We start from the raw sequence: 22,189 nt of genomic DNA, 5'->3' as shown, positions 1-22,189 counted from the left end.
CCGCATTAGTGTTTCTTTATCTTTAGGGAAGGAGTAGACGACTAAGTGTTTGTCCAATCTAACAAATATATCCCCACAACATTACTGCTACATTTAACACGCTCTCAGTATCCTCCAAGAATTTTGGATGTTACATGATCAGACCATAAAAAAGTAGAAACTGCGCAAAGTATTAATTCATATAGTAAAGATAATAACGAGTTCATGTTTGTTTTAAGGCGGACCACCAATACGTATAAGCATTACGAGCAACAGTTTAATTCGTGGTTTAACTATATAAACACGGAATCCATGAAAGATGTCATTCCATAAATAATACTAGTAATGATTCAACAGTAGTTGTTGATGCTTTTATTATATTTTTTGTTGTAGATACATTTGTATGAAACCACACCAGAATTACTTTCGAACGATAGTGACCGGTGATCTGGTGTTAATTCTTGCCGTAAGGTATTTCAGATAATAGATGGTCGATCAATATCGGAATGGAAAAACAGGTAAGTGTCAATGCGAATATATAGGCTTTTCTGAGTAATTTTACTCTTTGCTATCATGGCCCATCATCTATTTCGCCAGATTGTAAAGTGTACATATCTTTCGCATGCAGTTTCGTGGTTCTTTTCCCAGTTGTTGTGAAGACTTTCTCCTCTGTTGGAATTTCTAATTGTTACGAGATTTGTATGCTTACACAACGGGGTAGATATTCGAAGGATTATTCAGGCAATAATTGGTCTCACGTAGTTTTGAAGGCAAAACAAACAAGTAATTAATTGTATTTAAGTTCCAGAAACAGTCTCTTTCTGTGCATTTCTTTGTTTCAATGTACAAAAAAGATTGCAGCAACAGTGATGTCAAACAGGACCCAATAATTAGAAATATAGATAATTTCAAATTTCTCATTATGCATTGAATATATGCAGTGCCATGTGAAAAATTTACGTGTTTGGATTAGAGAAGACAACCGTTTGCGAATAGTTGATGATCAACTACTTTGACTGCAGTGATTCTTGCCATCTTTCAAGCGGTGACATTGAATAATATGTTGCTGTTAGAAGAACATATTTTAATATATAAGGATTATGTACCAGAAATGTAAAATTAGGTCATGGTGATTTGAATAATCAGTGGGTATGAAAAACTTTCAGTAGACAGCTGAAAGATGCTAGACTGATCAAATGTCTCCCAAGCAAACTCTCTGGCAACATGTTATGACTGCTGCAGTCGAATATTTGGCCTTTTACACATATAGCACAGCCACAACAACAATGTCATTATCTTATGTCTAAGAACGATTCGTACTTTTTGTAAAATAAAATTTGGTAGTCGGAGGATACTTAAACCTTGTTCATAAATATCCAGTATCAACTTCACAAATAATACATCATGGTCTAGTATAGATGCTAGGTACTGATGTTATTTATCATTCTAATTAAGTGTAATAGCGTTTCTTTTTTTGGTCTTTGTAAATTACAAATTACCTGATATCACTCCAACGTTTTGGTGGACTTAGTGTTGTTCTATCTTAAGTTTATAACGTTGTGTTTTATGGACTATTGTTTGTGTATTGGTCTTTTTCTTTTTCTGTTTTGTCTGTTTAATTTTGACATATGAGTTCGGTTTGGTTATTTTAAATCCCGTCAATGAGTTGTTACGCGGTGGTTATATTTGTTTTATTGTCTTTTTATTTTTGCTTTTTTCTGGATTGTCCATCTGCAATTTGTTTATCTTTGTTGACATATTTGTTTGTTTTTATAGTGATTAAGATTATAGTGCCTAACATGATTTCGTGAGGGAATTCGATGTTTGCTATACCACTGTTTATTTCAACGCAGTTTATGACAATACTTCTGTACCAATCGAAATGAAATTTTTTGCAGTGTTTTGAGAAATGATTTGACTTTGTAGAAACGTATTGTTTTGGAAACATTTTATGTTTTAAAAGGATAAATTTTTGTATAAAGTCAATAATTATGTGGACTTTTGAAGCCCAAACTTTGTATGGCCTTAAACAAATAAATGAAAGATAAAAAACTGTACCACTACAGACCGACATGTTAATAAAATTATAGCAAAACTTTTGGTTGACAAATTTTTATTCGTTATCGCAAAAAAATTAATTTTGAATATCTTACATTTTCTCCCTACCCAGTTTACCCCTATTACTTATTATAATGTGGACCGGTCATTGCTATTAAATATAACGCAATTTAATTGGGTTAAGTTATTACTAGTTTACATTCAAACTGTTTATACTTTTCATACATGACTAGTAATTAAATCAGAACGTGCATGAATGTGACAGTAACTAAAATGACCTTCAAACTGGACACTGGATGAGTCCGTGTTATGTTTTATCAATGAAAGTATAGGTATGAAATGCCAATTCTCCTATTTTCACAATATTTTCAAAATACACAGTAAATAGATTATTTTTTAATAGTCAATTGCGGAGAAAAACAGAAAAAGTTTACAAATAAGACGTTTATTCCAATCAACAAGTCATTTTTTCGAGAAATGCCGAAATAATAATTTTACACACGGCTACGTCAGGTAAAATTATTATTCATCTAACAAAAAAACAACATTTTTCAGTCTCATTGGAACATGCTAATTACAATTAATCCCAAACTAAGGAAGTTATTAATACAGTCAAAATATGTCCGATCTACCTATTTTTGGAGGAAATAAGTCAATACGATCGTTTTACGGTCAATTTCGTCTACCTCACAAAATCTTGTTAGGCACTATAGATTACATTGTTGATTGCTGTTCCACATTTTTGACATTCTTATCTATTACGTCGATTTGTTTTGTTCACACATTATTCTAAAAATAATGGAGTGTTTTGTGACTTCATTCACGTGAGAGGTTTAGCTATAACACCAGATTCATCCACCATGTTCGACAAAAGTAATTACCTGTACCACTTTAGGACTATGACAGTTGCTATCTATTCGTTTGATGTTTTTTTTTTTCCATTTGATGAAGGACTTTCAATTTTGAAGTTACTTTTTTGTAGAGAAATCTACCTGTATGGCTATCATGTAGTGTTCGAGCTTTTGAATTTGCTATTTGATAGGGACTTATCAATTTTCATTTATATTTCAGTACGAAAATTTAGTTATTAACTTTTCAGAACACTGCGAGGACTTGAATGGAAATTATTGAATATATGTTTGCTGATTTTGATTTTGAATTAATAAATATTTTATCAGTTACATAGTGTGTTAGTGACCTAATACGATATATATGGGGTCAGTAAATTCCATATGGGTGAGAACGTATTGGGTCACTAGAACACCTGGTAAAGAATTTATTTTACCGACTATCTTCACAAGTGGTACTTAGTGACTAGTGACCTATCAAAGTGATTAAGTCTTCCATACTTAGTATTAAGATCCTACTTCCATTTGTCTATACAGAAAAAAAATGCCCCACAAAACAACTTTTCAACTTTAAATCTGTTTGATGAATTGATTTTAATCGTTCATTAAATGTATTAATTTCTTCGTCTGCTGAAACCTTCCAGATTTCTTTTTTTTTTTGTTTCTGTTTTAAAAGGGAAGGAACTCTTCAATGCCAACAATAACAACATATTAGCTTTATGTTTTTTGAATTTATTTCAACCTTTTATCATTAATTTCTTCGTCTGTTGAATCCTTTCATAATTTTGTAACACCATTTTGTTTTTATAAAGGGTTGTGCCATCTTTTTTGTTTTGTAAGGGAAGTAACTCCTTACTAACCCCATATTGTAACTAACCATGCATGGTAACTAACCTTATATTTTTTAGAACACCCTATATCAAATATACATAGTCACCACATGTAGTCGTTTAACCAATTATATCCCTATAAATTTATAGGGGGTAGGATAAGAATATATATGGAGCTAGGTTTTAAATATTCAGGTAAGTATGTGTTATGGCTCACAAGAAAGACTAATAAGACTTCAAATTCTTTACTTGATAAACAAACCTCCGGAGAGGGTGAAAAACTGAAAAATACAAAATAAGCAATTCTTACTAACAAATAGCATTACAAAAATTTAGCATAACAGTACACAATAAAGTATCAATGCTAAAAACACAATATTTGGTTTTAAATCATCTTTTTTCTTTTTGTCAAATGAAATGTTCAATATTCAACTTGTGTTATACAATGATTGTCATAATAGTCTAAGCAAATTCACAGTTCATAATAGATGTAATAAAATAATTCAGTTACAGTAAAAAACAGTAGCACACATGCTTGTGGTTTACAGTAGAAAATAGTCGCCTTTTTTCACGATTCGAAGTGAGTAGTTTACAATAAAAAACGCAAATTAAATACTTCTCAAGAGAAAACATCTTAATCAAAGCAAAGGAAATACAAAACAGCACACTGGATATAAGAATTAAGTAAACAAAAGGTATGATAAACAGTTCATGTAAAATGACCAAAAAGAATGTTTGTCAACTGTTTAAGACGACTTAAAATAATATACTTGTCAGAGAAGGTTTATACATATGTAAAGAAAAATATGCTACATTTTAACTTACGCTTTGGTGTCGTGAAGTTACAAATTTCATGAGAAATTGTACAAAATTTTGCGTGAACACATTTTCCAAACGTGCCGGATATAAAAATAAGTGTATATAACAAGAAGATAAAAAACAAAGACGTGAACTCCGTTTCATTTCCGGAAACACGACACTCCCCTTCTGATTTTTAAAAAATCACCACAAAAAAAAAAATACAAATTTTATGCTTATCTAGCAATATACATGTACTGAACAAGAAGATGGTATAAAGTTGCAAAAATAACTGACTGTCATTTTGGATCAGTAAGAACGAGAGGAATGAGTTCAACAATTGGTCTTATGAATGAACTGGGTTTGTTGTCTCTAATAGTTCGAATTTCCACTTTTCGGATTTTCATGTCGGCACTGGGAAAAACTTTTGTTACTATTGCCATCGGCCACTGTGGTCTTGGTAACTCTTTGTCCCTCATGAGAACTATGTCTCCTATATTTAAGTCCTTTATCGGCAATTTCCACTTTTTCCTTACTTGAAGTGTATGTAAATATTCTTTATTACATTTTGACCAGAATTCATCTGCGAGTCCTTGAACCATCTTCCACTGACTACGTAGCATGTCCTTAGTTCCAAATTGTAGCATAGTTTGTTCATCCTGTCCTTTCTTGTGTGTTAAGAGCATAGACGGAGATAATACTTCCGGGTTATCCGGGTCAGTAGAGACAGATACTAACGGCCTTGAATTCACAATAACACTGACCTCTGCCATTAGAGTAACTAAAATTTCATGTGTGAGTCTATTTTTCTCACGAATGAGCATGCAATCTAAAATCCTTCTACTTAAACCTATCATCCTTTCCCATGATCCACCAAAATGTGAAGCATGCGGAGGGTTGAATTTCCATATAGTTCCGTATTGTGATAGCATTATATCAACAGTGCCCTTTTCAATGAATTCAGCTGTGATTCCTAAATCTTGTATTGCACCAACAAAATTTGTTCCTCTATCTGATCGAATAAGTTTAACAGATCCTCTGATAGCAATGAAACGACGATATGGATTGATAAAACTGGCGCTACTCATTTCTTCTATGACTTCAATATGTACCGCTCTTGAAACCAAACAAGTGAATAATATTGCCCATCTTTTCTGATTGATTGATGAGCCTCTAGTTTTTCTATGGATGATTTGGTATGGTCCAAAAGTATCGATTCCCACAAAGGTAAAAGGAGGTCCTGGAGTGAGTCTATCTTCCGGAAGGTCAGACATCTTTTGTACTTTAAACTGACCTGGCAATTTCTTACATGTGACACATTGTCTGATGATTGTAGAAACTGCCTATAACCCAAAAAGCCTCCTGAACGCAAGGCTCCTTCAGTCATGTGTCTGCCTTGATGACATGTCAATTCATGATAGTGACGCGTCAGTAACACAGCTAAATGATGTTTCTTTGGAATAATTATTGGCTGAAGATGTAGCTCAACAGTTTTTGCATGTCGTATACGTCCACCAACTCTAAGAATATTATGTTTGTCTAACACAGGTGAAAGCGACAATAAATTTGATGTAGGAAGTAACTGACCAACGGAACTAATTGCATTGATATCGTTTGAAAATGCCTCTGCTTGCACTGTTTTGATGATAAATTGTTCCACTTCTTGTCGAGAAGGTGGACTCTCTTGATGTAACTTTCTAATAAACGCTTTAAGAAACTGAATAGCTCTCACTAGACTTTTCCAAGATGCAAGCCGAGAAAACCTGCTTGACAATCCTACTTCCTCATTAATGTCAGTTTTATTAGTAACTACAGACGGACGGACTTCTTTATCATCATTTGGGTCGACAAGAGGATACATTTGTTTTCCAATATCTGAATCTTGACTCAAGAATGTTGGTCCCTGCAGATAGACTGAACTGGGTAAATCTACAGTATTAAGGCTTCTTGTTGCTACATCTGCTGGATTCAGATCAGTTGAAATGTAGCTCCATTGGCTAGGAGAACTTGATGTTCTTATTCGGTTAACTCGGTTGCTCACATAAACATCAAATCTACGTGTTTCATTAGTTAAATAACCTAAAACAACCTTACTGTCAGTATAAAAATGAAAACAAGTCGAGTCTAATTTGAGGTGTTCTTTCAAAGTATCTGCAATCTCGACGGAAAGGACAGCTGCACATAACTCTAAACGCGGAATTGTGTGGCCGTGTACTGGCGACACTTTAGCTTTGCCCATCAGAAAGGAGACTTCACTTTTATTCTCACCAAACAACTTCAAATAAGCCACAGATGCTATCGCGTCCTTTGACGCATCACTGAATACATGAACCTCCAAATGTGTAGAGTTTAAAAATGATATATCTGAATATCTACGTGGTATTTGTAAGTTTTGAAGATGAACCAATGAGGATACCCAATTTTCCCATCTTACTTTCAAATGATCAGGGAGATCTTTATCCCAATTTGCAGGTCCAGATTCTGACATCATCTCTCGGAGAATTAGTTTTCCATTCATTGTAATTGGAGACGCAAACCCAATAGGGTCAAATATGCTATTAATGACCGACAATGCACCTCTGCGAGTGTACGGCTTTTTCTCTGAAGACACTTTGAATGTAAATTGATCGACAGAAATGTCCCATGAAAGTCCTAGGCTGCGTTGTACAGGAGGAGTTTCAGATCCAAGGTCCAGGTCCTTGAGGTCCGAAGATAAGTCTTCCGATGGAAAGCTTTGAAGAACGGCTTTACTATTCGACACAAATTTATGGAGTCGCAATCCACCACCATCTACAAGAGCCTTTTGAGTTCGCTTCATACGGTCAACTGTGGACTCAACATCTGGGCATGACATCAACCCATCATCAACATAAAAGTTGTTATAAACAAAGTCCTGAATGTCATTATCTGCATTTTGCACTGCTCTCCTTAAACAATATGTGGCAACAGAGGGAGAAGGGCTATTCCCAAAAACATGTACAGTCATTCTGTAATCAATAAGAGGGCGATGAACTTCATTGTTTTCATGCCATACAAAACGCAAATAGTCTCTATGTGAATCTGTTACCTTAAAGTTGTAAAACATTTGTTCTACGTCTGCTGTCACTGCTACAGCCTCTTTACGGAATCTAAGTAAAACACCTAATAAATTGTTTGTTAGATCTGGTCCTTTTATTAAGACATCATTCAATGAAGTTCCGCTAAACTTAGCTGACGAATCAAAAACAATTCTCACTTTTCCAGGTTTTTTTGGATGATATACCCCAAAAAAGGGAAGATACCAACATTCATTTCCTATGGGTAGATTTGGTGCCTTCTCAGCATGTTTGTTCACAAACATCTTATTCATGAATTCAAGTATATGCTCTTTTTTGTTAGGGTTCATGCGAAGACTACGTTCCAACGAATTAACTCTCTGCACTGCTTGTACTCTATTATTAGGCATCACAGGTCTGTCTTTGCGAAACGGAAGAGGTGCAGTCCACCGATTATCTGACCCTTGTTTCACTTTAGAATCCATCAATTCTATAAATAGTTTGTCCTCGATTGAAGGTCCAATAGTTTCATCGTAAGGTGTTCTCTCAAAGATAGATTCAGGTTTTACAGTAAAAGCATTTGCACAAGGTTGAAAATGAGAGGTGCGTCCATCTGGCAAAATAAAAGTTTTGTTTACAGTTACAGTTTCAGTTCGATGAATCTGACCGAGACAAGATTCTCATACGATCACCCACCCTAATGGCAACTTTTGAGCATAGGGCAAGTTGTCACCTCCCAAGCGTTGATCAAGAACGTGATGGGCTTGAATCGCATCTCTACCAATAAGTCATTCAATTTTGATATTCTGGTCAATGGGTGGTATGTGCGACGCTATGTTGTTAAGATGATCATGACTAGCTGCCACTTCTGGTGATGGTATCTCATCACGGTTGTTTGGTATGTCGTTGCATTCAATTAGTGATGGAATGTTTATAGAAGTAATATGATCTAACGCTTCAATTGTATAATGTCTTGCTACTCTACCCATTGTAGATACTTTGCCTGAGCATGATGATAATGTAAAATTTATATGTTCAGCATTCTCATTAAATATATCGAAAAACTTTGATGTACCTAATGAATGAGTACTTTGATCATCTATGATTGCATATACTTTCTGAGCCATGTGTGTTTTATTTTTTGGATAAACATAAATTGGCAAAATCTTAGCACAAGACTTGCTACTACTCAACGGATTTCCACAAATCTTTGTACAAATAGCTGATACATGTGATAGGTTATTAAGCTCCCCTTCGTGAATCTTCTCACTTTCACAGTCATTTACAGATTGAGAGCCGTTATATGGATCTATGTTTTGGTCTTGTTAGTAAATGTGTAAAGCTGTTGGATGATTTGAACTTTTACAAATATTACAATGTATATTTTCTCTACAGCTTCTTTGTAAATGTTTCTTAAGACTGCAGCAACGAAAGCAAAGCCTATTTTTCTGTAACAAGTCCATACGTTCAGTCATTGGCTTTTGACGGAAAGCTCTACATTCATTGAGATCGTGAGTTGTGCCATGAATAGGACAAACTTGCTTTTCATCTATTGTGTATACATCAGTTTTTCTAGTAGATACACGCAAATTAGATTGCATACTAGCAGGATTAGAAGTTTTATTTGTTTGCGGAGCAAACTGAAAACTCGGATCTGTACGCCATTTTGCCATGTCATAAGTAAAATCAACAAAGAATGAGAATGGCGGGTACAACATATTGTGCCTTTTCTTGTATTTAATAGCTTCTGTTGACCATTTTTCCTGTAAGTTATGAGGAAGACAATTTACGATCTGATTAACGCCAGTTGAGGAGTCATAATAAGCGAGAACTTGTGAATATTGTGGATTGTTTTTAACAAATTGGATTTCACATAATATGTCATATAGTTCATACAGGCGTTCATAATCTTTGGCAGTATTGGTTAACTTCGGAAAGTTTGGTTTTTAAGCATTGCTCAATCAATTCTGGACTTCCATACCGAACGTCCAATCGGTCCCAAATTTTGTGTAAACCACCAACATGATCACTAGCACTGGCAGCTTTGATACTTTCTGCTTATCTTGCTGAATCTGGACCAAGCCATTTTATGAGAAGATTCAACTCTTCTGAAGGAGTCACACTAAGTTCTTTCATAACATCTTTAAATGTCTCTTTCCAAGATAGGAACTGTAATGGGCTATCATTGTATTTGATAAGTCGTGATAAAACAATATCCTTCCGAGCCATCATCTTTGTGATCAAATTACACAGTTCCATTTGTGAATTATTGTTGTTAACATTAGGAGGCACATATGGTGTAGATGTATTTGCATATGCGCTAAGTTGTGGAGATTGCTTTTCTGGTGTATTCACTATTGCAATTGGTTTTGTATCTGGTATATGTAGATTTTGAACATATTCTTTTGTTCGTTCTTTTTGAAATTCAGATACAGAGTCTAGATCGTCATCCTCTCCTACCATGGACTCATTTTCCAATATCCTGATCTCTGACTCCAACACCTCAGTCTCTTCTTTAATCTGAAGGATACTTAATTCTGCCTCTAGGGCTGCCTTTTGTCTTATAAGATTAGCCTGTTTTGCACTGTATTTAACCTTCGTCTCTAATTGTGCTTTTTTTCTTAATATATCAGATTTACTTGATAAGTGACTGTGATTTGAAACTGAACGACTCGGTTTTATCTGAGTGAAGTCTATCTGTTCATGCTGTTTTAGTTCTCGGTAGGTTGCCATTGTCACAACTGGTCGAAGCTTTTTCACTGTTATGGCTCACAAGAAAGACTAATAAGACTTCAAATTCTTTACTTGATAAACAAACCTCCGGAGAGGGTGAAAAACTGAAAAATACAAAATAAGCAATTCTTACTAACAAATAGCATTACAAAAATTTAGCATAACAGTACACAATAAAGTATCAATGCTAAAAACACAATATTTGGTTTTAAATCATCTTTTTTCTTTTTGTCAAATGAAATGTTCAATATTCAACTTGTGTTATACAATGATTGTCATAATAGTCTAAGCAAATTCACAGTTCATAATAGATTTAATAAAATAATTCAGTTACAGTAAAAAAACAGTAGCACACATGCTTGTGGTTTACAGTAGAAAATAGTCGTCTTTTTTCACGATTCGAAGTGAGTAGTTTACAATAAAAAACGCAAATTAAATACTTCTCAAGAGAAAACATCTTAATCAAAGCAAAGGAAATACAAAACAGCACACTGGATATAAGAATTAAGTAAACAAAAGGTATGATAAACAGTTCATGTAAAATGACCAAAAAGAATGTTTGTCAACTGTTTAAGACGACTTAAAATAATATACTTGTCAGAGAAGGTTTATACATATGTAAAGAAAAATATGCTACATTTTAACTTACGCTTTGGTGTCGTGAAGTTACAAATTTCATGAGAAATTGTACAAAATTTTGCGTGAACACATTTTCCAAACGTGCCGGATATAAAAATAAGTGTATATAACAAGAAGATAAAAAACAAAGACGTGAACTCCGTTTCATTTCCGGAAACACGACAGTATGAGTGAAAAGAACAGATCACAATAACTATTATAAATCATTGTTTGCATAACATGGAATAACGCGTATATTTCTTTGCAATGTGGAGAAAACATAATATTTTACTAGTAAGAAAGCTATGAGCTATTTAAATTTTTTATTCAGCAAATTCTTGTTTTAAAATTGAAGTCTTATAATACAATCAACTGAAATCAAAATTTAAAAATTCACAGAGCCATGAATTTAAAAAGTATCAATATGTCATTTGTCTAAAGTTACATGCTAAAACTTGTCACATTACATAAAGTTTCAAATTTGAACAACAGCATTGATGACTTCGCCCATTCCATTTGCAGATATTCCACTAACGGTAAGATAAATCATCAACCCTTTTGTAAATCTTATTTTCGGAGGAATGTCAAATTCAATAATGTATTCGTAGTTTCCTGCCATTGTATAATGTCTGCTCCACCAAACTTCGTTCCTGCTGACACCTCGTAGTATATTGGTTGTTGAGATTTAAAATGATTCGTCCAAGACACTGTGACGGTATTATTTGTAATAAAGTGTTCTAGACGTGGTGTGCCTACAAAATACACATTACTGTTATAAGTTAATGTCTCTTAATGTGCCAAAAGAATGAGTTCTTGTTAAATCACTTCGAATATACGACTCCTTAAATTTTCAGACATGTCATAGTATTTTACTTAGCAAAATGAAAATGATGAGTTATAGTAGGGATTCATTATCCCTAAAACTTGAAGTATGATGAGAACAGTTATTTTTCTATTGAAATTGTTAAGATGAAAAATAGTTAAATATGCAATTGATTACATACTTTATCAATTTTGTTGATAAATGAATAAGTCTTTTGTGAACACGTAAGATCAACAGCCTGAAAACACAGATGTGATACACGGGTTGACACTCGTTCAAATCATTGATGCGAGAGTTGGCTTCTAATTTGGGAATCTCTCAAAATCAATGTGTAGTTAAATACGTGATAGTTTTACCATTATTCTAATCTGTTTCGCATGGTAAAAAAATATCAATAACGTTCACAAAAAAATTGATACAAAAAATGTGTTTAACATTATAGTTCTCTATACGTTATTTTCCTTAGCTGTAAGATTACCTGTAAGACTAGATGGCAAAGCTGAGACTCCAACTTTGTTGTCAACAGTGTCACTTCTCAAATACATTTTGTTTACAGCTCTTATACGAACTGTATAGTTTCCTTCAGTCAGCTTCAAACCATCAAAGACACAATACATCACATCTTGGTTCTCGTAAATAACAGATTTAGATATCTCCAGGCTTCTGTCACTGTTTTGAAAATTTAACTGAAAATTTAAAGATTCTAAATACTTTACTTTTTAAGAATTGTAAAGACATAACAAAACTTTTAGACAAATTTAATAGGCTGATAAATTTTTAAACTATATAATAATAATTCAAGTGTGACGCAAATTTTGGAAAGTTCATTGCTTTCAGTGAATACTTTGGTTTGGATTCCAATATTTGGGTTTCTATGACATCACCTATACTTTATAACAAACAATGAAAGGTAAATACCACTGCCCAAAAATTACTTGCCTTCTTATACAGACAATTGTACAAAAAAAAAACTTTCAAATGACCGGCAGGGACATTTAAAAATAAAAACAACACTTAATATGCGAAACAAAACTATTTTACAGCATCATCCAACACTCACATGACTGACTCATATACTTTATTTTAAAATGAAAAGTACATGTATGGGAAGTTCTCTTCTTGGAATAGTATACTATTAATATAATTTGAAGAAGGCAAAGAAAAATGCATGATTTTGTTTGTAGCCGAACGTCCAGGGGCAAATGTTTCATTCATGTTCAGATGAGTATATTTTTCTGAGTTCCAGACTCCCTGATATCATTTATAATCGTTATGGATAAGTCTGGCTAAATTGACGAGATGGTGCAAATGTATATAGTTTTTTTACGTTATAATACAACACTTTTTTCATTAATATCCCATAATTCATACACTGTACAATTTTCGTTTGAACATTTGTCAAAACAGAATCTTAAATGAATGTAAATCCAAGGCAAACAATGTAAATTACGATTAAAATTCCATGAATTAAATGCAGAGTTATATTTATGAGGAGACTGTTAAAAACGGGGAACGAAGAAACGTAAACAATGATGTTTCCTATGCAATCTTATAAAAATATTTCTCCGATGAGTTGGATAACCTTTTATTCACTTCGATATGTGTACCTGTAACGTTTGATCAGTAAAAAATATAGAAAATCTGCTATAGCAAAGTAATTGAAAGTGATTTATTTCTTCTAAATTCTAAAGTGCCCTTACTGCAGTGACGTCATTTAGAACTGTTCTACAGTCCTGACTGATTTAGTCAGTTCTGCTGACAGTTCTACGGTTAGAAGTGATTTGGACAGTTCTACCTAGAACTGATTTAGACAGTTCTACCCTAGAACTGATCCTGACAGTTCTACCTAGAACTGATCCTGACAGTTCTACCTAGAACTGATTTAGTCAGTTCTACCTAGAACTGATTTAGTCAGTTCTACCTAGAACTGATTTAGTCAGTTCTACCTAGAACTGATTCTGACAGTTCTACTTAGAACAGTTCTAGGGTAGAACTGTTCTAGGTAGAACTGTTCTAGGACAGTTTAGAACAGTTCTATGACAGATATTCTGACAGTTCAAATGATAGGTTAGAAGTGATCTCCATTGTATATACAATCATTTAATTGTAGCACTTATAAAATCTGGTTACTAAATAACTTTAAACACAAGGAAGTTAACTTGTATATCAACCTTAATGGACTGTCACGATTAGATGACCAATAACAGATATATACATTGTACAATAATTAAATGTTGTGTTCACGTTTACCAATGTATCCTATGATACTTTTATTTACTCTTCATACAATCAGGACTAGTAAACTGATTCCGTTGTTATATTTTATTTTGATTTAACATTACATTTCATATTATGATTATTGGAAAACAACCATTATGGCAACAATATCATCTTACATATTCCTATTTTTGGTATATAAAGTGTGGGATCTATCATTAGTCACATGGTGTGTTAGTGACCTAATACGATATATATGGGGTCAGTTAATTTCATATGAGGTGAGAGCGAAGCTCGAATCCCAATATGGAGTTTACTTACCCCATATATATCGTTTTAGGTCACTTGCACACCGTGTGACAAATTTATCTTACTGACTGTCTTGACATGTGGTATTTCGATTTTTGGTCTATCAAAGTGATTCAGTCTTCAATACTTAGTTTTAACATGTTTAAGAACCTACTTCCATTTGTCTATACAAAAAACAAATGCCAATAATAATAACATGTTAGCTTTAAATTCGTTTTATGAATGTATCTCAATCGTTCATTATCAGTTTCTTCGTTTGTTTAAATCTTAAAGATTTTGTTTTTGTATATGTTAAAAGATTAAAGTTTGAAACAGGTAGATACCATCTTGGCAGCTTGTGACGAAATTAAACCAGGGAAATAGTGGAAGGAACAGTGAAGGTATAAATAATAATATCACAGAAATACTGAACTCAAAAAGGAAAGTCCATAATGTGTTGTATCCAGCATAACGCTGCTGTTAAATAATTGATTTCCAGCCATGTAGGTAACTACTTCGCATATCAAAATTGGTTTCGTTTTGTTATGAAATATAACTGGATCTTTTCAGTATAACCTATTGATAAATGCTTCTGTGAATTTAGACAATACTATGGCAGATCGTGTATTGACCTGTATGTTTTACATGTTGTATTTACATGAACAACGCGATGGGTGCAACAAACAGAGCAGGCTCTTCATCCTCGGGTTTTGCAGCAGTTTGTTAGCTCAGTCTTTAGGTTTTTTATGTGGTGTTTGTATACTGTTATTTGTCTTTTGGTCATTTCGGAAATGTTTTGTACTTTTTGTAATGACGTTAAACTTGTCAGTTTATTTTCGACTATGAGTTTGAATAGGGGCGAGTACATTTTTTCAAAAATGTGAAGTGGCATGTATAATTTTAAGCCTGTATTTGTTTAAAATGTTTTTGATGTAAACGTTTGTGTGCTTTTGCATAGTGCTTTTTATCGCATTCACATTAATGTTGAAAAGACTGTTTATCTTTTCCTCACAGCTGTTAGAATGTTAACAATCAGGACAATGTCAACATTTTATTTCAATGTTACAAAAAACAAAATCAAAATCAAAAAAGCAAAAATACCGACGTCCAAGGAAAATTCAGAACGGATATTTCTTTATCAAATGGCAAAATCAAAAGCTCTAACGCATCAAACGTATAGAAAACAACTGTCATATTCCTTGTATATAGTTTGTAAGTGCTTGGAATATCTGGATGCATATTATTTTTAACTTGTTTTTAGTAAATAACATTGTCATCCTTACAAAAGGGACATTGATAAAAAATCTAATCAAATATAAAACATTGTAAAGAAATAGCGTACATAAAGTGTACATCATGATCATATTGAGAACAAAATTTTGCTATATGATGTGCATTTAATGGAGTTTATATACTGCGTAAAACTGCAGTTTGTTTACAAATTCGAATATGCCAACTTGAAAGATTTTTTTTTCAAATAGAGTTCAATAGAACATAAGCGTTTTTCTATATCTAAAACCAATATTAACATCAATAAACTTGAATACGTGTTTGTCAATTTGCCTTTAATAAGGCGGGATTTAAAAGGTCATTGTTAATTTGTTTGGATGAATTTCAAGATGAATATTGAGAAGTCCTTAATATATAATATATAATGTGATCGTTTGTTCCTATTTGTATGTGTCACTTAAATCGTCAGTTCACGAAAATATACAACGTCATACCTTTCGAAGTAAAAGTATGGCCGTGGTTTTGATTTGCAAAACAGGTTTTTTTGAACAAATATGTATGCGACATAAGGCGTCCAATCAACATGAGTTTTTTTCAAATATGTATTCGGTCATTTTGTTCTTTAAGTTAGATGCAAAGGTTAACAAGCGTTGCGTTGAGATAATAACAAAAAAACAATTTCAAAGAGCTCAGACCAACACTAATTGCTATGTCACCTAATTAAACTATTGATTAAATGTAAAGACAAACTGCAAGTTTTTTAAATTAATTTTAAGCAAGAACTCCACCGCATTTTTGCGCCTGTTCCAAGTCAGGGGCCTCTAGCTGGTCTTTGATAGAATTGTTTGATTTCTAGTTTTAGTTTCTTGTGTACAATTTGGAGTTTAGTTTGACGTCCATTATCACTGAACTAGCATACATATTTGTTTAGGGACAGCTGAAGGACTCATCCAGTTGCGGGAGTTTCTCTGCATTGGAAACCCATTGGTGGTCTTCCGCTGATGTCTGCTCTTTGGTCGGGTAGTTGTCTCTTTGACACATTCCCAATTTCCATTCTCAATTTCATCATATTCAGTGATACCATATACACACATCATTATTTTGAATAATAAACTAGATCAGTTAATGTAATTGATTAAACGTATACTCGGGTTAGATAAATTTGATGAAAATCATCAAAACAAAATTACAAGAACATTGTCACAATATATTTGTGTACAGTCTTAAAAGCAAATCATAAAGAGTCAGAAAGATACTGTAAATGCAAATTTAAGCATTAAAATTGATTGCTGAATGATAAATGTTTATAGTGAACTGTTTTAAGACGAAAAAGAACGTGACCTTCATTTTAATTTCATAAACAAAAATATTTGCACATATATGCATAAAAATGGATACATCTTTGTTATCAAATTGACAAAAAATGGTGTATTAATTCATGTTTTAAATGCATGAAAAGAAGTTCGATTCCCAGATACCGCAAATGAAGACAAAGAAGACAACATTATTTTTACTATTTCCTCTTGTAAAAGGAAAACAAATGTATAATAGTTCATTCACAAATCTAATGAATTTAGGCGAAAAAGGTAAACAATTTGATATCATTTTAAGACTATATTTTAGCAACCGGTTTATGAGCTAGAAAACCAAAAACACTGGAAGAGAATAGACGGACGTCACAGTAAAAGATCGCTGGCGGGAGTAGCGTTTTATGTGGTTAAAATAACTATGTGTGACTTATATTTTATGTTCGTTTTATCTCATCATTTATATGTCCATCACCTCAAGATATCATGTTTGAACTTCTTAGTCGTGAAACAGATAGGAAAATGTACCGATAAACTAAATCAATATTGTTGTATCTCCCTATCTCATTTACTTTGAACTGATTTTGTTTTTCCTGTAGTAAAGAGGTATATTAATGTGAACAAACATAACTGATAAGTATGATACAAGTTGAAATAAAACGATTCAAAATAAAGGCAGACATTACAAAAGAAATAGTCAAATTCATTTACTGCTGATGATGAAAAACAACGCCATTGAAAAAAATACAGTATACAAAACACGACATATCGCAATTGAACAACACGAAGCCCATTACAAAAACTACCGGGCTGGTGTTCCTCCCGGTAACAAACATTTGACTCCAATATTTATTGACCAAGTATTACTAAATTATAATAACATAAACAATATATAAATTACGGAATGGCCAATACTAACACAAACATATTTTTCTAACATTATAATGATATTTGATAGACAAAACACTTATGTTGTGTCTAATGGGCGAGTATGTTTATAGGAACCAATTGTTACTCTTTTCTGAGAATTATTACTTTATACATTTGCATAACATAAAAAAAATATAAAAAATACTATTGTTTTAATGTTTTATGCCATATTTCGACATATTAGACCTTAATGAACAAACAACATATAAATCTGAGCACCCTATAGATGGTTTTATACATTCTATAACCGTAAGTGGTACATGTAAGTTACTTCAGTGCTTTTCAGTCATTTTGGTTTTGAGAAGGTGATACTTAAAAATGAACAGAACAAGACAGGTTCAAGAAAAATAAGGAACTTTTATATTGACATTCTTTTCAGATATGATTGTTCGTTCTAGTATGTACATTATATTGTTATTCCTAATACATAATTCATCACATGAACAGCATTGAACGTGGTTAACAAATAGCAGTTGAGGTAAATTACTTTACAGCGATGTATCCTTTATGTTACCGAGCAGCACTAATCGCATTGCAAATTCAATTATAAATGTTCTTATCCGTAAAAACATCTAATAATTTAATATCATACATAATATGAATGATTCAAAAACAAATTCATTAAAAATACCACATTTGTACGCCAGATGCGATTTTCTATAAATTCATAAATGATGCTCGAATCGGATAACATAAAGCCAAATATGCTTGGGCTGCTTAGCAGAGGAGATAACCACGTTCTTTGTGGAGTTTAGATTACTAATTCTTTAGACTTATATACAATGCAGTCGTGGATTCGAGCATCACTTATGAGTCTTTTGTACACGAAACGCGCAATTGGCTTAAATACAAAATTTAATCCTGGTATCTATGATGAGTTTATAGTGGACTGTTTTTTTTGTCGTGTTTTTTTTCTGGCATTAAGTTATCATTTTCATTTTGACTTATACATGTTAATATGCTCGACATACACATGAAGACTTAATTGGACCAGGATTCTAATTGGCCTCTCTTAGTGTGATTGATGCTCTATATAAATATATATGTTTTTTGTAAATACACAACAACATTCGAAATAAAACTTCAACTACATATTTGAAAAAAAAATTGAACTTAAACATTTATCCACTGCATCAGAAGGTCATTGATAATTTTTTGAAACGAAACGGACATCTGGCGCCAATAAAAAATCAATTATGGTTACTATGATGAGTTTATATTATGACATCTGATTTGACAATAGCAAACTAAACATCGATGTCATGCACTGTACGAGATGTTCGTTCCAGTTTAATCAACACACTGAGGCTTTTTTATAACGCGTTTGCAAACATTTGTTCGATACTGTTATACATTGAATGGCTTCATTTATCTTATGTATGAAAGAACCAAAAAGACAGGATACATTTGAAACATAAGAACCCTTCTATTTGTAAAACTAAGTGTAAATATTCAAACTTACTTTTCATTTCTTTCTTTTATCACAGTGCCAGATGTTTTTTGTTTTGTCTACTGCAAACCTCAAAAGTTCAAACCAGACTAACGTTCTTGATGAAACTCCCATGTATATTAAACTGTGTCTTTGGAAGATGGAAAGTACATATTGAAAATATGTAAACGGATAATAACTGCAGCCGCTACACATCTACACTGGATTTAGGAATTCGCCAAACATGCTGATTTAATGAAGCTCGCACTGATCAGTGGCTAATTTTACCATATTCCTTTATCAAACCATTAATAACTTTCTTTTCAAAGCTTAAACATTTAGCCGGAGTTGAGTTGGACCAAAATCTTTAAAAAATGTAACAACAACTAGCAGTATGTTGAGACGAGATTCGAATAAAACTTAAGTATGTCGACATCAAAAATGTCTGATATTAAACCATGTTAATTGAAAATTAGACAACCACATTTTCGAAGTATGCGAATACTTAATTTGTGATATATATGACGATGAACTGACTCACAGAGAAAACAATGATTTGTTTATTGTAGTTTGGGTGTCTTCCGTTATTTCAGATGGTTAAATATCAGAAAACAATCGATCTAGTTTTAATGAATTGTACAAATTTTGAAATAGAATGTTATTCATTTCTTTAACTTTTCATCTCAATAAAGAACATTGTGAGTTTTATCGATTGACTGTATGGATATTATTTGTTTGATAGATTTTTATAACTTTGATGTATAGAGAAAGATAACTCTTGATCAGCAGATGTACTATCTTTAAAATTTACCTATTTGTTTGCCCAGGTCCATTTTGTATATTTGTAAATCTCAATTTAAGAGCTTTATTTTCACATTTTATCTTCAAATTCTATGGTCTAGTTTTTTTCTTTCACACGAAATTGTGTTTTGTTATATATTTGAAACCATGATTTAAATTCTTTTGCAAATCATTAAAAAGATCTATTCAATTAAATACTGACCGCATATCTACTTCCATCCTTTTAAATGTGCAAGTGTATTTACATAGTGCCTATATTGTTGCTGATGAAAATCATTGATTCAAGAATCGAAACAAGACAGACAATTTGTGAATTGGACCGTATTCGGCAACATTCAATTTTCCCAATACATTCTTTGACACGTATGAAGATATACAATATACAATAATGTAATACGATGTTTTTCGTAATAGCCTACGCATAAAACTTAAAGGATGACTTTTGATTAAATTAAATCATTTAAGGTTGCATAAACGATTTTTTTATATTGTGTTTAGCTTTGTCAACATTGGACGAATGACAAAGAACTAAGAACTAAGAATCAAACAACTAGTAAACTTTATTAATTTAAAGAAAATGCATTAAAAAACTATTTATCAATATTCAGGAGCTTGTTTGTTACGTAATAGAAACGATATTATCGAACCCAAAATACATTCTATAGAAAAAAGAAATAAGAAAGTATTGTCGTTCATGAAAAATGTAAATTGTTCTCGCATAGATTTTGTTGATGTTTTTGAAAAGGCGATATAACAGTACCAAATGCATATACAATAAAGACTTTTTGAGTGGTTAATTCGTAGTATTCATATCGAGGTTTATAAAATACCTACAAAATAGTATCATACAACGGTTTACAAGAATCATACCAGTTCGTGTTTCAAAGGCGTTTGAACGAACCTGAAATATGAAAAAAAATTAAGGATATTCGCTTCTCTGTTTCAAAATAGCAAGCTTTTTAAATAACTGTAATACATTGATCGCATATAAATAAAGAAACGTGTTTTCGAGATATAAGTCATTGACCATGGCGGGAAATAAAAATTTTGAAAAGAAATGTAGGGGTTAGTTGGCAATTTTTGTTTATGCCACACCATTGATAGAACCAGGGCATTCCGCATATATGATAACAAACCAAAACAAAGAGGAGCGAACATCATTCACCAATGCAATTTCACTTATAAACATACATTTAAGCATTTGAAAACACTCTTTTACACAGCAAACACATTTATAATAGCAAGTGAAAGCTTAATTTCTGAGTATATGTATTATCGAAACAACCAGTCCTATGTCAACTAATCAATTCTTGCTATACTGTTTATGTGATTATCATGTAAAGGTATAAGAGACATTGTATGTGCTGGAATATTGTCTTCTTAGAAAGACAGTTTAATTGAAATTTCCATGAAATTGGTAAAGAAATGCGTTACATAGAAGTGGTTAATATTTCATTATTTGTTAGTAAACTATGATATATATCATCTCGTATACCTATAACGAATATTACATTAAATACAGCCCCTGTTCTTACATATAATACCGTCTGACCGGTTTCTGTCAAATACATATACCTTGTTTGTTACTTCCTGGGCGAAAATAGGTGAGGTTGCACATTTCAAGCCGTCATTTTCAACACATTGGTGATAAGGTGGAACAAGATCCCATTGAACTACAAAATCTCTGGTAACAGTCCTTCCGTAGAAATCCTCTAAGATGCGAGAAGCAGTCTCGGGATTATCCGGGTACGCATCTCTGTCTATGTAATACAAATATCCACCATTTGTTATTTGCAGCGTGAACGTAACACTGGAAATATATGAATTAAACATTCTATTTTCATTTGCATACGTCCCGATAAAGTACACTTTTAAACTGGGTTTGTCTTTTAAAGATTATTGAAGTAATCTTTTTGTCATTAAAGTTGCAGATAGAGGACATGGTTGGTTAAACTGATATAAAAATAGAAAAGCTTGTGTATACTTTTAATAAATTCGTCAGACGCCCATTTTTGTTTTATTTCGTTTATTATGCACTGGTGTACCGTCTTAGATTCATATAAGTGGTACGTTGTTACTCAATGTTTCACTTGTTGTAATGTTCTATTTTATTTTTTATCTATGTATTTTCCTCTCCTATGTGTTTTTACATTTATTTGCACCTGTCACGTATGTTGTAATTTTAAGCGTCATTTAAAACATTGCCATATAAGCGGGAGGTTTGGCTATATATAAACCTAGGTTGAAACCATCATTTCATCCTTA

The 22,189-nt window shown here is 32.6% G+C and overlaps 3 protein-coding genes and 1 long non-coding RNA gene across 4 annotated transcripts; all 4 read right to left on the bottom strand.

Moving 5' to 3' along the window:
• Positions 1 to 3,916: 3,916 nt before the first annotated feature.
• Positions 3,917 to 8,953, bottom strand: LOC139529860 (uncharacterized). Its single transcript, XM_071325798.1, has 2 exons — positions 4,541 to 8,953; positions 3,917 to 3,996 (listed from the first exon to the last, which is right to left on the bottom strand). The coding sequence occupies exon 1, from the start codon at positions 8,031 to 8,033 to the stop codon at positions 5,607 to 5,609; it is 2,427 nt and encodes an 808-aa protein (XP_071181899.1). The 5' UTR covers positions 8,034 to 8,953; the 3' UTR covers positions 3,917 to 3,996; positions 4,541 to 5,606.
• On the bottom strand, positions 4,813 to 5,601 carry LOC139482934 (uncharacterized). The gene has a single exon (XM_071266962.1). It carries the CDS (start codon positions 5,599 to 5,601, stop codon positions 4,813 to 4,815), a length of 789 nt encoding a protein of 262 aa, XP_071123063.1.
• Positions 8,954 to 9,606: 653 nt separating the features above from the next.
• On the bottom strand, positions 9,607 to 11,078 carry LOC139482933 (uncharacterized). Its single transcript, XM_071266961.1, has 2 exons — positions 10,931 to 11,078; positions 9,607 to 10,385 (listed from the first exon to the last, which is right to left on the bottom strand). The coding sequence occupies exon 2, from the start codon at positions 10,279 to 10,281 to the stop codon at positions 9,607 to 9,609; it is 675 nt and encodes a 224-aa protein (XP_071123062.1). The 5' UTR covers positions 10,282 to 10,385; positions 10,931 to 11,078.
• A 131-nt stretch (positions 11,079 to 11,209) lies between these two features.
• On the bottom strand, positions 11,210 to 12,384 carry LOC139482762 (uncharacterized). Its single transcript, XR_011654943.1, has 2 exons — positions 12,201 to 12,384; positions 11,210 to 11,651 (listed from the first exon to the last, which is right to left on the bottom strand). It is a non-coding gene; the product is annotated as an uncharacterized lncRNA (long non-coding RNA).
• Positions 12,385 to 22,189: the final 9,805 nt, after the last annotated feature.

Source organism: Mytilus edulis, chromosome 7 (assembly GCF_963676685.1).
Source record: "Mytilus edulis chromosome 7, xbMytEdul2.2, whole genome shotgun sequence".
In the NCBI taxonomy this organism is placed as follows: Eukaryota; Metazoa; Mollusca; class Bivalvia; order Mytilida; family Mytilidae; genus Mytilus; species Mytilus edulis.
Note: the sequence above shows the minus strand (reverse complement) of the source record. Positions and strands in the feature narration are given on the sequence as shown.

Coding starts and splice junctions, on each gene's coding strand:
- LOC139529860 (XM_071325798.1), bottom strand. CDS start 8,033: ATGGATTCTAAAGTGAAACAAGGGTCAGATAATCGGTGGACTGCACCT.
- LOC139482933 (XM_071266961.1), bottom strand. CDS start 10,281: ATGGCAACCTACCGAGAACTAAAACAGCATGAACAGATAGACTTCACT.
- LOC139482934 (XM_071266962.1), bottom strand. CDS start 5,601: ATGAGTAGCGCCAGTTTTATCAATCCATATCGTCGTTTCATTGCTATC.